This window comes from Balaenoptera acutorostrata, chromosome 2 (genome assembly GCF_949987535.1).
Source record: "Balaenoptera acutorostrata chromosome 2, mBalAcu1.1, whole genome shotgun sequence".
In the NCBI taxonomy this organism is placed as follows: domain Eukaryota; kingdom Metazoa; phylum Chordata; class Mammalia; order Artiodactyla; family Balaenopteridae; genus Balaenoptera; species Balaenoptera acutorostrata.
The window spans coordinates 146,228,401-146,243,973 of NC_080065.1; the positions used below are offsets into that span (position 1 = coordinate 146,228,401).

A 15,573-nucleotide genomic window follows, 5' to 3' on the forward strand; every position below is an offset into this window, starting at 1 on the left:
GGGAGATCAGCTCGGTGCTTTGTGACCACCTAGAGGGATGGGATAGGGAGGGTCGGAGGGAGACGCGAGAGGGAGGAGATACGGGGATATACGTTTATGTATAGCTGATTCACTGTGTTATACAGCAGAAACTAACACACCATTATACAGCAATTATACTCCAAAAAAGATGTTAAAAAAATAAAAGAAAATAAATAAAATAAAAATGGGCAGAGGACCTGAATAGATATTTTTCCAAAGAAGATATACAAATGGCCAACAGACACATGAAAAGATGCTCAGCATCACTCATCATCAGGGAAATGAAAATCAGAACCACAGTAAGATACCACCTCACACCTGTCAGAGAGCATTGGGATCTTAGGCAAGGGTTAGAATTGAAAGTAAGGGAGGGTTGCATAGAGGAGAATGGATTTCCAACACAGAATTCACTGGAAAGATAGAAAGATTAAAGAAATAAACAGACAGATGAAAGAAAGCAAACCTCCTTCTACACAATTTTGCCTGCAAGAAGCTCTGGTTTTAGGGATGGGATTAGATGTTGGGATCAAAAAGGTGGGTCAAAAAGAAGAACCAAAAAAAAAAAAAGTCTAAACAGAGAAAGCCCATCAAAGGACAAAAGTTTCACAAATTTTTCTTTATTTTGACGTTCAGTTAAGGCTGAAATCAACCTGTCCTTTTCATTCACTCATTCATTCTATTGCTCATCTAATAAATATTAATTGAGCACATACAATCCATCAGACCGTGTGCTAGCTCCTCGGATGAGCAAAAAGAAACACTGTGCCTGCTCTCATTGAGTATGAAGTCTAGGAAGAGAGGCATATATTGATCCAGTAATCACGTGGAGGAGTGAGTAAACAGAAACCAGGGGGAATGCCATGAAGGAGAGGGATGTGGTTTTCTGAGAGCAGAGAAGAAAGGAACCTCACCTAGACTGGGGTGGGGAGGGGCAAAACAGTCTCCCTGAGGAATTGACCCCTGACTTGAGATGTGAAGAACCATAGGCCCCTGGCAAGGAATAAGCCACAGCAAATGGAGGTCAAAGTCACTTTTAATGGGTCCAGCCGAGGTAAGACTAGCAATACTGGTAATCAGAAAATCTAAGTTTAAGACGTAGACCCTCCAAGAACCCTCTCTGTGAGACATTTAGCTAAGTCATTTGTACTTTCTGGGCCTCCATTTGATGATCTGTAAAATGGGGATGATAGACTAAAGTGATGTTTCTCAAAATATGATCTGCTGGTCTTCTGCAGTAGAATCAGTTGGATTGCTTGTGAAAAATATTAATTCCTGGACCTCACTTCAGACCTACTGGATCAAAATATCTGGGACTAGGACCCAAGAATCTCCATTTTTAAGGCTCACTCTAGGTGACTGTTATGCTCAGTAAAGTTTGAGCATCACAGGCTGTGTAGGCAAACTTTTGCCCGCTAAATGGCTCCCTATTTCTTTCTAAATTTCTAGGTTCCCAAAGGAGCAGCACCAAGAAGCGGTGAGGTGGGCAGTCCTCCAGACTGAGCAAAGAAACATTCTAAAGTTTTCAGGTGACAACAAAGGTCTGAGCTTTTATACCTGGAGCTGGTCCAACTGTTTTAGGGACAGCTTGGCTTGAGAGAAAATAGCTCCAGGCTGAATTTTTTTTTCCCTTCACTTTCCACTCCACCCCTGGGATTTACTTGAAAATATATAATATATATTCAATGAAGTCTGTTCCCTGCCCTTTTCCCTCCTTTTCTTCTTTCCCTCCTCATGGATCTGGTTCTCTGCAGTATCGGGGGCCAGTGGAGGTTCACATGGGTCCCCCTTCCTTCCGTGCCTTTCTAGGGCACAAATGGTCGGCCTCTGATATGATGGTTTATAGTCTGTGAGCCTCTTTGTCTTGCTACACAGGGAAAATTCCTGTTGACACTAATTGTACCAGGGACCAAGAATTACAGGCTGAGATCCGGCTGCCTTGCCTGCTGGACCAAGCCATTTCCCTTTCCCTCTGCACAGCAAACTCACAGGGCCTACTGCCCAAGGCTACCAGTAGCCATACTGGCTTGGTCTCCAACCTCACTTTGAGTTCTCTGTGTGAAGAAATATTTCCAGCAAGTCCTGGGGTCTCTAGGTGTGGTAGAGCCAATCTCACAGGTTGCTTCTCAAAGGCCAGGTATATTATTTCTGCCTACCTGATAGAATTCTTGTATTAAAATGAGGTAGTGCATGTAAAGCACATAACACCAGCCTAGCACACAGTAAGCTCTCAACAAATGTTAGTTAGTGTTCTTTATATTTTTGTTATTTTTCTAGCCACTGTTTGTTCAGTGGTATTTATAAGGAAAAAAAAAGAAAGAAAGAAAGAAATCAGTTATATCAACTGGCAAGTAAAGGGTTGAAAGTATCATTGAGAGATCAACTAGGAAAATCTGTACCTGAATACTCCAGTTACTGAGAAATATGTTGTATGTTAAGACTATGCAAAACATCAACAATAACTAATACTTACTGAGAGCTTTCTAGGTGCCAGGCAAAGTTTCATTTAATCCTCATAATAACTTGATGGAGAAAATACTAAATCCCCATTTTACAAATAAACAAACAGAAGCTTAAATAAATGAAGTAAAGTCACAAACTCACAAAGCTAGGAAGTAGCAGCAACTAGAATTTGATCTGATGCTTAATAAGCTATTTCCTTAGGTCTAACTGATATCTCTCATGCTGTATTTGGAGGCTATATCTGCTCGCTCTCTCTCTCTCTCTCTCTCTCTCTCTCTCTCTCTCTCTCTCTCTCTCTCTCCCTGAGATAGACAACAGTTGATTGCCATCATGCGGTCAATAACCTTTGCAGTCCTTAAAGGCAATTGTTAGATCAGGTCTCTTCCCCTTCTTCTTGGAAGAATTAAGGCTCAAGCCTGATACAAACCCTTGATCTCATTTGAGGTTCCCAGGGAGGGGTTAGGAGGAGAGATGCAATCCTCAGATCCAGCCCAGAGACAGGCCCGTGTTTGCATTGTGCGATTAGTACACAGACCAAATCAACTTCTGCCTTTCTGACCCATGTCTCTGGCCTGCTGAGATGCCCAGAAATTTCTGTCATTTTATCAGTGAGGTCATCCTGCAGCCAAACTTGGGTTATCTGAGAGGTGAAAAGTATCAACTTTGAGTCAAACCACTTCTGTTCTAATCCCATCTCTGAATAATCTTGAGCAAGTTAGTTAATCACTCTTATCCTGTTTCCTCACCTGTAAATTGGAGCCAATAGTGTCTTCCACAAAAGTGCTGTTTGGAGGGTTAAATGAGATGATGCCTGTGAATTAGCTTGACACATGCTTGCTGCATAACTGCACTCATAGTTAATTAACATAGGTGATTTGGAAGAGGGCAAGGCTTACATCTAAATGGATAGCACTCCAAAGGATTGGGGAGATACTTGGAAGCCCTTCCAAGAATTTGTAATTCACACCATGCATCTAACTGCGATTATCCCAGGTGCTCCTATCTAGAAGTTTCCACAAAATCTTCCACATACCTTACCCCCAAGCACTTACCAGGGCAGTCCCACAGAGGTAGAAAACCAAGGCTCCTCCTCCTTCTCCCTTCATCTTTTCACGACTCCCAAGGCAACCTTCCAAATTCGTCAGTCTGGCGTCCAGTAAACAGTAGAGAAACGCTGGGCATTTCCTGTCCCAGCATCCCTCAGGACACAATAGAGATGGGCAAAGAAAACTGCCTCTTTCTCACACTCCTCCCTCCTTTGCCATGCCCTGGGGCCTGAAGTGATGTCACACACATTTCCCAAGCATGCCCACCCCCATCCCAGGGTCCTACCCTGTCATGCCTGCCAGAGAAGGCAGACATCACTCTATGACATCATTCCTTGCCTTGCTCCCCAGGGGCCCAGTCTGTCCTCTCCAAAGCTGGACTCTAACACTTTGTCCAGATACAATTTTTAGATGCCCCCAAGGAAAAAGGTTCCCACCACTTCCTTTAGACCTTTCTGAACTTGGTGGCCACCACAAGTAATTGGTTCAAAGAACCCAAAAGAGGAAGAGGAAGATTGGAGAAACATGAGACCTATGTCATGTATTTATGTGTTTCCTTATTTAACTCACATCACTCTTCAGTGTCAGGCACAATTCTCTCTGCATCCTCAGACGCACATTCCCGTTATTCATCTTAGACCTTGAACTCTGGGAGGACGAGAAAGGCCAGCATCCATTTACTTCATTCAGTGCAAGTTCTGCTCCATGATGAATGGTAAAACACTGGATTAGTTCTGTTGCCCAAGAGTGGAAGAGGTTACACCAAGATAGAGTTAGCAGGAGAGAGGCTCAGCAAACAAAAATAAGAAGTAACAGGGTGGAGATCAATTGATCAAGGGGCCCTGCCAAGAACTTGGCACTGAAGAAGCCCTTATAAGGAATTCAGAAAAAGTGTGGAGTAAAGCAAAATTTCCACAGCTTTCAGTAGATTCTTAATAAGGTCTAGGACCCAAAAAGTTAAAGAACCACTGGGAAGGGATATCACTTTTTCTTATGAAATTTGGAGGGGAAGGGAATAAGATTAATACATATAAAATTACAGAAAACATCAGTATAATAATAGTGCTACTTTTGGCTGAGTGTTGTTTATGAGCCAGGTCCCAGCCTAAGCATTATAGACTACAGTTCCTTTAATTCTTGCAACCGCCTATGTTGTTGTACATTATCTCAAGAAATAGAAAGCATTATGTCCAGGTCTCAGATGAAAAAATGGAGGCTGAAAGAGTTACGTAGCTTGCCCAAGGTCACACATCTGGTCAGCCAAAGCTAGGATTCAAACTCAGACTCCATGCCAGGCTGCAGAAATTGATAACAGCAGTGGCAAAAAAAAAAAGCCATGGGAGCAGAGTCAAATCTCCAGGCTATGGACCCTGGTTCTGCCTTAGGTAAATCCCTTCCCCTTTCTGGGCCTTTGTGTCCCTACATGTAAAATAAGAGAGTTAGACTAGATAAACATTTGATGCAACAATGTTTATAGAACATGCAACAAACATATTCTGTAAAGGTTCAGAGAACAAATATTTTAGGCTTTACAAGACTGTCTCTGTTGCAGCTCCACAACTCTGCCGTGGTACCATGAAAGTACCCGAAGACAACACCCAAGCGAATGGGCGTGGCTGTGTTCCAATAAAACTTTATTTACAAAACAGGCACAAGGCTGGATTTGTTCCATGGGATTATAGTTTGCTGACCCTGGACCAGATGATCTGCAGGGTCCTTCTGAGTCTGATATTTCAGAAGTCCAGGTCCTGATTGTAGCAGTGGAGCCCAGAGGGGCCAGTGCCTTGAAAAGTCAGCTGTACGGAGCCTATTGCCATAACTTTTGTTTTGTTATGTTTTGCTTTAACCTTTGACGGTTTCAACAAGTGTGTTTAGAAAGTAAATCCTGGCATTGGCAATACAAAGGCAGCTTGGAAGAGCTTTAGCCCCAGCAAAATCTCCATCGGCAACATGAACAACTACCTCTGTCTTGTGAAGAGCATGGTACAAACACAGCTGCGTGCCCACCTTCAAACCATATTGCAACCCAAAGACCATTTCTTGAGAAATTTGGGGCCCACGACGGATTTCTGGACAAAGTGATGGGCAAAGCCCATGGATGGTAAAGGGACAGCCAGAGTCTTTCAAGAAAACAGCATACGCTCCCCTTTGCCCTCAACTCTGCAGCACTGCATGTTGGTGTTGGTGACCTGTTTACCTTGTCCCACAGGAGAAGCTGCTAGGGCATAAGGAAGCAGGGACCCATTCTTGGTTCCAGACTCAGTAGGCTTTTCACACTCCACGCTTTGGTGCCCTCACACCCCAGCCCCCAATTCAGGGCTCCCAGGCTCTCCCCGAGCATGTGATGTGATGTCAGCCCCTGGATGACTTGGCAGTTAATCTTCACAAGTCTACTGCACGTGGTTGCTCCAAGCTCTCTCTCACTTACCGAGACCTGCAGTGCATCTAGAATTTCGGGGCTGGGGGAATCCTTGCTCACCAAAGATTGACAAATTATAATTACCAGAGAGAAAAGCAAGTTTGCCCAGAGGGACCTGAAATCCCTCCCTCCTGGGAGCTTCTGACCTGCTGCCTTTAGAGGAAATGCCTCTAGTGCAGCCAGTGTCCTCCGCTCAGAAGAAAGGGTACTTCTCCTCTCTCCCATCTGGGCTGCAGCAGGGGCAAAAATCCTCCTTCAGGTCCCAGGAGACCCTAGTGTACCTCATGAAGCAGACGCCTCATACCTCCAATTCCTTTTCCATTTTTAGTCTCATTTGCTGGGTACTCTGTGTTCCGGCTGTGCCACCTGCCAGCCCTGTGGCCTTGGGCAACCACTCTGAGACTCAGTTTGCTCATCTATACAATGTCAGTAGTGATAGCATCCACCTCATAATATTATTAACAGTATTAAGTCAGAAAATGTACATAAGGCATTTGGGGCACAATGCTTGCATTGTGGTAAGCACTTAATAACTCACATTATTAAGTGCTGATATTTTCACTATTACTCTGTGCTAGGCACTTTATACACATTATCACATGTAATCGTCACCTCAGCCCTCTGAGGTAGGCACTGTTATGGTCTTCATTTCACAGATGAGGAAACCATAGCTCAGAGTGGTTAAGTGACTTGCCCAAGGACACACAGCTAATAAATTAGTGGAGGTGGGACATAAACCCAGGTCTGTTTGATGCCAGTGTTCAGACTCTTAGTCACTTTACTATCCTGCCCAAGTTCACATTAGCAGCTATTAAATAAGGGAAGCAGGATTAGACTCCAAGTTGGCTCTCAAATCTTCAGCAGACTGAGTGCTGGCCTGGGAGGCAAGAAAGCCTGACCCAAGGAGCTCCTCTGCAGAACCTTCTCACCCAGACAGCTCTGCCGTGCCGTCCCTTCCCTGACCTCTGCCTCGCTCGGGAACCTGATCACATTCTGTCTTCTACTGTGATTTCCTTCTACTGTAATTTCAGGGCTAACATTGAACCTTCTGCTGCCTTTTTTTTTTTTTTTTTTAATCTCAGTCTGGTGCAGAGAGAAGGATGCAAGCTTTGGAGCCAGACAATAATGCTTTGAATACCAGTGCTGCTTACTCATTGAATGGGCTTGGCCATGTCAAAGAACCTCTCTGAACCTCAGTTTCCTCATATGTAAAATGGGGATAATTCCTACCTTGCATTGTTGTAAAGGTTTAAGTAAGTGCACATAGAGTACCTAAAACAGTGCCTGCCACATAGTAGGTACTCTCTGAAGGGCACTTTACCATCATCATCATCTCCCATGGCACCTAGCTCAGTGCTAGGTTATTGTTTGCTTGATTTAATTCACCTTTGATTCGCCCGCAGTACCTAGCATGGTCCCTTACACAGAGTAGATGCTCCTGTATGCAGCTGGTTGAATTGAAAACTGGAGAGAGCTAGAGAGGGAATACCATGCAAAACTGCATGATCACAGATGACAGATCTCCTCCCACAGGTCCTCTAAACAGATCTCTGAATCTCCCACAGCCTTGGTCTCCCCACAGGTCAAACTCAGTGGCAGCTTCTCCCAGAGGGCTCACAGAAATGGGAGTTTGCAACATCAGAGGTTTCTAATGTAATCAGATGGATAATGAAAAGGTTCTTCTTCCCTGAGCCTCGAGTGAGTCAGAGCTCTGTGCTTGGCTTTGCCCCAGGGAGTACCAAGAAAATGAAATATCGTCTGTATCCTCATGACACCTAAACAAATGGTCATTTCTCTGGGTCAAATATCAGCCAGAGGGGTTAAAAGGCATCTCCGGTGAAGGGACGAAAGGAGCATCAGGGAAAGGACCATGAGCAAGGTGCTTGGTGGGGTCCTGGTACGTGGCTCCTGTTAAGGCTGATACCTGTTTGCCTTATGATGGGATGTTTGTTTTGCTTTCGTGAAAGATGCTGCTAAATGACAACATGTCTGAAATCTACAAGCATTTTGAACCCCTCGATCTGGCTCAATAATCCCTTCCACATCCTGACACCTGAATCAAGACATAAGTTCTCATTTAGGTAACAAACTGTCCTCTTTTGTAACAAATATAAACCACAGCTGTATCTCAGACTTGCTCTTTTTTTTCCTGGCCTTTTGCCACGATAGAAAAATGTCAGATAGGCTAAGTTTTCACACTGCAGCTGGTTACTGTGATTATGTAGACACAGCCTCTGTAAATTCAATGGTGTGTTGCTGGCTGTTCAAGAGCTGGTGAAATTAATGCCCAGGGAAGTGGGAAATGGGCCACCACAATCAAAATGTGGACTCAAAACTTGCTCTTCATTCTGCCCCACTCTTTTCCCTCCTACATCCCTGTCTTTGTGCTAATCACCACCTTTCTGCCAACCTGCTGGCATTCTGTTCCTCCTCCCACTCCCCCTTGGGAGTAAACCAGTTCAAGAGAAGCACCATCATCCTAGACTTAAAGATACATGAGGATGGTGGGAGCTGAGTGTATGAAACCCCACTCCCACCACCGCTGTGGACAATGCATCGGAGAAGGGGCAGCGTGGTTGCCGTCAGAGGCCTCTTCATCCAGCAAAGGAAGCTGACCACCTGTACTGACCAGATCAGTACATGAGCCACCCACGACCAAGGACAATCTCTCCTCCCTGGCAGAGGCCTGCCCAAGTCGTCCCTGTCTCACACTCTGCTGTATAAGTCATGAGTAGCCGCTGTGTGTGGCTTCTGTCCGGGGCAGAGGAAGGTGCACCGCTCGGTGGGGCAGGGAAATGGAGTTTGAGAACCAGCTCTGCACCTGACTAGCTGTGGGAGTTTACCAACTTTCTCTGCCTCCTAGACCACCTCCAAAATGGGAAGATGGGCAAGCAAGAGTTCTGCTAGCTCTTGAAGAGCTAAATCAGTGAATCTCTTATTTTAAAATCTTCATATACAACTTAAGCCAGTTTAATTGAAATAGAAAAAGTCTGTTTTCAGGGCTATCTCTATCACAGATTCCTTAATCTCAGGGAACTCCTTGAAATTGTGTATTTTGTGCATTTGAGGGTCTGTAAATTTTGATGGGAGAGATTAAATCCCTAGATAGGTGTATGATATCCTACCACCTCCAAATATATATATATATATAAGGTTAGGGACCTACCTTTAGGATGGAGAACTTAAATGTAAATCACCCTGAATGGCTTCCTGGTTCCCCACCCCTGAATACCAGGCTACAGTAATTATCAAGGGCGGGAAGTAGGAAGCCCTAGATGCAGGATTCTGGACGAGAGTAAAAGAAGGCATCAGGCTTTACTTTCTTTCTTTTTTTTTTTTTTTTTTTTTGCTGTGTAGCATCTGGGATCTTAGTTCCCAGACCAGGGATTGAACCCGCGCCCCCTGCATAGGGAGCACGGAGTCTTAACCACTGGATTGCCAGGGAAGTCCCCAGGCTTTACTTTTCAGTCTCCAGCTGTCGCTACCCATTGCTCTGCCGCATGTCTACTAGCCATACAACCTGAGGAATATACTAACTCCCTCTGAACCATGGTTTTCTCAACTGTCAATGGAGAATGGTATGCTTCTGTTAAAGGTTGTTGTGAAGAATAAAAGAAAATGAGTAAATGCTTGGCTATCAGTGGAAACTCAATAAATGTGAGTTCCCTCCCAGCACTAGTAGCTCAGGTCCCAAAACTGACCACTTGGAAGACAGCTCCATCTATAACAATCAATCCACCCCTACCTCAAATGTAAATTGGCACAGTCACTATGGAAAACAGTAAGGAGGTTCCCCCAAAAATTAAAAATAGAACTACCATGTGATCTAGCAATCCCACTTCTGGGTATATATCCAAAGCAAATGAAAATAGGGTTTCATTTGCACTCCCATGTTCTCTGCAGCATTATTCACAAGAGCCAAGACATGGAAACAATTTAAATGTCCATCAGCTGATGGATGGATAAAGAAGATGTGGCATATATATATATATATACACACACCCACACACACACACACACACACACACATACATACACACATACACACACACAATGGAGTTTTATTCAGCCAAGACAAAGAAAGAAATCCCACCATTTGCAGCAACATAGATAAGACTTGAGGGCATTATGCTAAGTGAAATAAGTCAGACAGAGAAAGACAAATACTCCATGATATCACCTATATGTGAATCTAAAAGAAAAAAAAAATAGCCTCATAGAAACAGAGTTAGTTAAGTGGTGGTTACCAGGGGTTGGGTGGGGAGGGGCTGGAGTGGGGAAATGTTGGTCAAGTGGTGAAAACTTCCAGTTATAAGATGAGTAAGTTCTGGGGATCTAATGTGCAGCATGGTGTTCGCAGTTAATAATACTATATCATATACTTGAAAGTTGCCAAGAGAGTAGATCTTAAATGTTTTCACCACAAAAAAAGAAATGGTAATTACGTGACATGTTGGCAGTATTAGCTAACACTATGATGGTAATCATTTTGCAATATATAAGTGTCTCAAATCAACTTACATAATGTTATATGTCAATTATATCTCAATAAAGCTGGGGGTGAGAATTCACCCCCTTCTTTGCTTCTGGGGGAAAAGTGTGACATAACAGCTAAGTCCTCAACTTTGGATAGACCCACAGTTGGGTTCAACTCTCAAATTCTCTCCTTGATGGCCATGTGGATTTACGCAGAGTTAAATTTCACTGCACCTTGGTGTCCCATCCACTAAATGAAAATGATTATGAGAATAGTCCTTCTTTCCTAGGATTGTGAGAAGATGCGACAAGTACTTAGCACGCTGTCTGGGACTGGGAGATATGGATAAATGTTAACTAACATAAGGCTCTCCCTCGGCATCCTTGGCCATACCCTCTTTCCTAAGTACCATTCACCCACCTTGGGGAGTGTGTCCCTATAGCTGAATGTCCAACATGGATATCAGGCGGAAAGGGGAAAAAAATTCAACAAATAATCTGGATTCCCCAGTCCCCTCCCCATTTGCCTGGAGGTCTCTTACCCCATTCCCACCCCCAGATAGCCCACAGTTTGTTCCTCATTTCTTTCAGGTCTTGGCTCAAATATCACTTAAGGAAAATCCCGAGCACCCCTATAAAATTCCACATGCGCCCCACAGCGTTCCATTTCCCCAATCTTGCTTTATTTTCTCTGCTACACCTGTCAGCATAGGGTGCACCTCAGAATTTGCCTACTTATTTGTTTGTCTCCTTCCACTAGAATGGAAGTTCCCCAAGGACAGGGGTCTTTGTCTGCTTGCTTCAGTTACTCTACCCACAGCGCCTAGAACAGAACCCAGGGCCGACAGGGGGTTCCCAGTTAACAGTCTGTTGAATGAATGAGTGAGTGAATGAATGAATCACAAGAAGCTTCCGAGTTTTCTTATGAGAGCAGAGAGGTTTCACAGAGAGGGAAGGATGGGAGTTGGTCTCAATCTGACTCCAGTCCCTCCCATTTGACTAACTTTGGAATTCTTCCTCTTTTAGGTGCCACGCAAGTTGCAGAGCCCCCTATATATGAGTGCTGACTCCAGACGCCCCTCACTAAAGGCAAGCACCCCGAGCCCACTTTTTAAACTGCGGAGTGAATAGGGGGGAAAAGAATCCCAGTGGGCTACCTGGGGGTGGGGGACAGGGGGATCCCCACGCTCAGGTCGCTCTATCCCCACCCCCGCCCCCGCTCCCCCCACCTTTTCCCCTCCCCCTACTGGCCTGCCCTGGGGGAGACGGGGGCGCGGCCCGCCTCCGGGCTGAGCAGGGTGGCGGCGTCGGGGCTGCGGGCGCCTTCGCTGGACCCGCATTGCCCCCTAGTGCCGCGCGGAGTCAGGGCGCCGGGCTCCCCCGCCTGATGTCACCGCCGTGCAGTCAGCCCAGAGGCGGCTCATTGAAAGCAGACCCTCCTAGGCGCTAGCTGGGCGGAGGCGCCGCTGTCCGCAGACCCGCCGCGGGCCGGGCAGAGCCGGGCGCCCCCTGCCCCGCTGCCCGCTCCTCCCCGCCGCTCCCCGCGAGCCCGGCCCGGCGCGCCTGACGTGGACCGTTAAACTTGGAGCTGCCGCCTCGTCTCCTCTCTCCTCCTCTTCCCTCTGACAGGCGAGCGAGCGGCTCGGTGCAGGCAGGAGACGTGCTGCCGGGCTGGGCTGCCCGGGGGAGATGACTTCTCGCCAGGAGGGCGCCTCTGGGAAGAAGACCACGGGGGAAGCAAAGTTTCAGGGCAGCTGAGGTGCCTTCGCCAGCCCTTCCCAGCCCTGTCTCCCCTCTGGCTATGGAGGGCGGACTCTAAAATGAATCCCGATCTGGACACCAGCCACAACACATCAGCACCTGCCCACTGGGGAGAGTTGAAAAATGCCAACTTCACTGGCCCCAACCAGACCTCGAGCAACTCCACACTGCCCCAGCTGGACATCACCAGGGCCATCTCCGTGGGCCTGGTGCTGGGCGCCTTCATCCTCTTTGCCATCGTGGGCAACATCCTAGTCATCTTGTCTGTGGCCTGCAACCGTCACCTGAGGACGCCCACCAACTACTTCATCGTCAACCTGGCCATTGCCGACCTGCTGCTAAGCTTCACCGTGCTGCCCTTCTCCGCGGCCCTGGAGGTGCTCGGCTATTGGGTGCTGGGCCGTATCTTCTGTGACATCTGGGCCGCCGTGGATGTCCTGTGCTGCACAGCCTCCATTTTGAGCCTGTGCGCCATCTCCATCGACCGCTACATCGGGGTGCGCTACTCTCTGCAGTACCCCTCGCTGGTCACCAGGAGGAAGGCCATCTTGGCGCTCCTCAGCGTCTGGGTCTTGTCCACGGTCATCTCCATTGGGCCTCTTCTTGGGTGGAAGGAACCGGCGCCCAATGATGACAAGGAATGTGGGGTCACTGAAGAACCCTTCTATGCCCTCTTCTCCTCCCTGGGCTCCTTCTACATCCCTCTGGCGGTCATACTGGTCATGTACTGCCGGGTCTACATCGTTGCCAAGAGGACCACCAAGAACCTGGAGGCTGGAGTCATGAAGGAGATGTCCAACTCCAAGGAGCTGACCTTGAGGATCCACTCCAAGAACTTTCACGAGGACACCCTCAGCAGTACCAAGGCCAAGGGCCACAACCCCAGGAGTTCCATAGCTGTCAAACTTTTTAAGTTCTCCCGGGAAAAGAAAGCAGCCAAGACCTTGGGCATTGTAGTCGGTATGTTCATCTTGTGTTGGCTACCCTTCTTCATCGCTCTACCACTTGGTAAGTTGGGGACTGGTGGAGGGGAACGGGGCATTTTCAGATCTTGGGTTTACTGATGAGCTTACTATAAAGTCTTTTGTGGGTGTTAGTTTTTTATGCAGTCTGTGTGTGTTTGGAGGTTGGGGAATATTGTTTGTTCTGCAAAGGCTTTGCAGATGGGGTAGGTGGCTAAGAACCAACTCAGATGTTAGTGGAACGCGCTAAGGTACGAGTCACTTGAAATAGAACCTCGGGAGGCAAATCTGCTATGTGCAATGACTCATTCAGCAGCCTTGGTTTAATAATTTAAAAGGACACTGGACTTGAACATCACACCAGCGTTATTTCAGTAGTAATCATGTGCCCACTAAGGCGGCGTCACTAATGCAGCATACAAAATAGTTTGTAGTTACCGCAGACACGGCATTTGGGAAGCAAGGAAGCAGCTCGTACACAGAAAGGCAGTTTTCATTCAGCATTTCCAGGGCTCCTGCAGAGATCCACGCTTCTCAAGAGCTTTGCAGAGGCTGCCTTCTCCCCCTCCTCCTTTCACCACTTGCTATCACCTCCACGCACTCCCTCCATTACGAGTTAATAAGAGCATTTTACAGCCTCACAGCCCCAACCAGCCTTTATCTAAAGCTTGAGATTTGAAAGAGAAGGAAGATGGCCAGAGGGTCACACATTCTCAGTTTTCACCCCAAAATATCCCTAACTCTGGTGATTTATGGAATGTCCAGAATTAAATTATAGTTGCCCCCCACCTTCAGCTACCAGACACCAAGTCCTGCTAGTATGAAACTGAGCACTTTCTCTCCTATGAAAATGTGTCCATCTTATTTTGTTTGGGAGTCCTACTAAGTGAGTTGTTCAAAAGGCTACCTGACTTCCTCTAAGGATGAAGCCAAGGTCTGGGTAGGAGGTAAACCTAGAGGAGGGTACTGTGACATGCTGTCCACACGGCTCAGGAAACACTTGTCCCTTCTCTGAGGCAGTGATCTGCTTCGATTTCTTTTTCTATCCCTGGGGGACACTTCAGAAAATGAATGGAGGGAGGTAATTATGACAGAGTCATGTGCTGTGATATCAGAAGAGACAACGGCTGCTACTTGCTATGGACCCCTAACGCCTACAGTCACACCAGGGGCTCACTTGGAACCGAACATAAACAAATCCCCAAAGTAACAAAAATCCTAAAGACACACTGCTTCCAAGAGAAAGAGCCAAATGGAAAGAGGGTAAACTGATGTCGGGAGTTTCCATTTAAAAATGATAAAGAAAAACTGTTTAACCTACTCTCCATATTGTCATTTCTAAGGCTAGCTTTCGAGCTAATGCCTTTCAGAAATATTTTCAGCATGTTAAGTGGAGAGGTTTTGAAGCTCTACCCCAAGTAGTGATCACATCCTGCTGCCCAGCTTTCTTTTCTTTCCCAAGGTTTCAGGGTCCTTTTGCAGGCTTGTCCAGTTAAAGTGGACGACAGTTCACACTGCACTGGACCATACAAATATCGTGGTTGCACATGGAGTGATTTGGCCAATAATTAGCCATGTGACCTTGGGCAAATGACTTCTCTGTGAGCCTCAGTTTCTTCATCTGCAAAATAGGGCTAATTACTATTTGCTCCATGGGGTTTGCACTAGTGCATGGAAAGGACTTAATACAGTGTCTGGTACACAGCAAATACTCAATGTAAGTTAGCTCTTAGTACTACAAACCAAACCCCAATAACCCTGCAGCTAAAACTGTGTTTTCTTCTCCATTCAGTTGCCAATACCTGTTATTAAAGGCTCAGAAGGGAACTAGATCTTTTTCCTTTCTTCCTTCTTCCCCCGATACTCAGCTGGCAGAGGCTGTGGCCAGAGCATCCTCAGGAAAGACAAAGCCCCAGCAGGATGCAGGAGTGGATCAAAGGTGCAGGCTTTCACTTTAGGTGGCAGGGGAAACAAGTGAAGAGACTGCCAGCATGGTGAAATGGAAAGAGTACTGCTCTGAGGGTCAGGAGCAATAGAGTTATGTATGTGAGCTTTGCCATAAATTAGCTCTGTGAACTTAGGTGTGTTGCTTTACCAGCTGGGCTTCAGGTCTCACTTCCAGCGAACAAGAGGGTTGGACTAGATCAAGGGCTCTCAAACTTCAATAAGGATCAGAATCATTTGTGGAACTAGATAAAAATTCAGCTTCTAAGACCTAACGCATAGAGAATCCGAGTCAGTAAATCAGAGAAATCCCAGGAATCACGTTTAACCAGCCCACCGGGTGATTCTGAAGAGGTGATCCGCAGACCAGGCTTTGAGAAGCACCAGCCAGGGGATCTCTCAGCTCCTTTCAGGCTCCAGCCTCCTGGTCACCAAGGTTTTTAAACGCTGCGAAGGTTAGCACTTCACCACCCACGCGGTGGTG

General features: G+C 46.4%; 1 protein-coding gene across 2 annotated transcripts in view; it reads left to right on the plus strand.

Annotated features, from left to right (window-relative positions):
- ADRA1B (adrenoceptor alpha 1B) overlaps positions 1-15,573 on the plus strand; it is a 255,747-nt gene that overhangs the window by 184,287 nt on the left and 55,887 nt on the right. The window contains exons 4-5 of one of the 2 annotated variants that reach the window (XM_057541728.1): positions 1,468-1,547; positions 11,449-13,191. In XM_057541728.1, the coding sequence (XP_057397711.1) occupies positions 12,243-13,191 (949 nt within the window). In that variant the 5' untranslated portion in view covers positions 1,468-1,547; positions 11,449-12,242. The remainder of the gene's footprint in view (positions 1-1,467; positions 1,548-11,448; positions 13,192-15,573) is intronic. The other variant, XM_057541727.1, reaches the window with a different exon arrangement.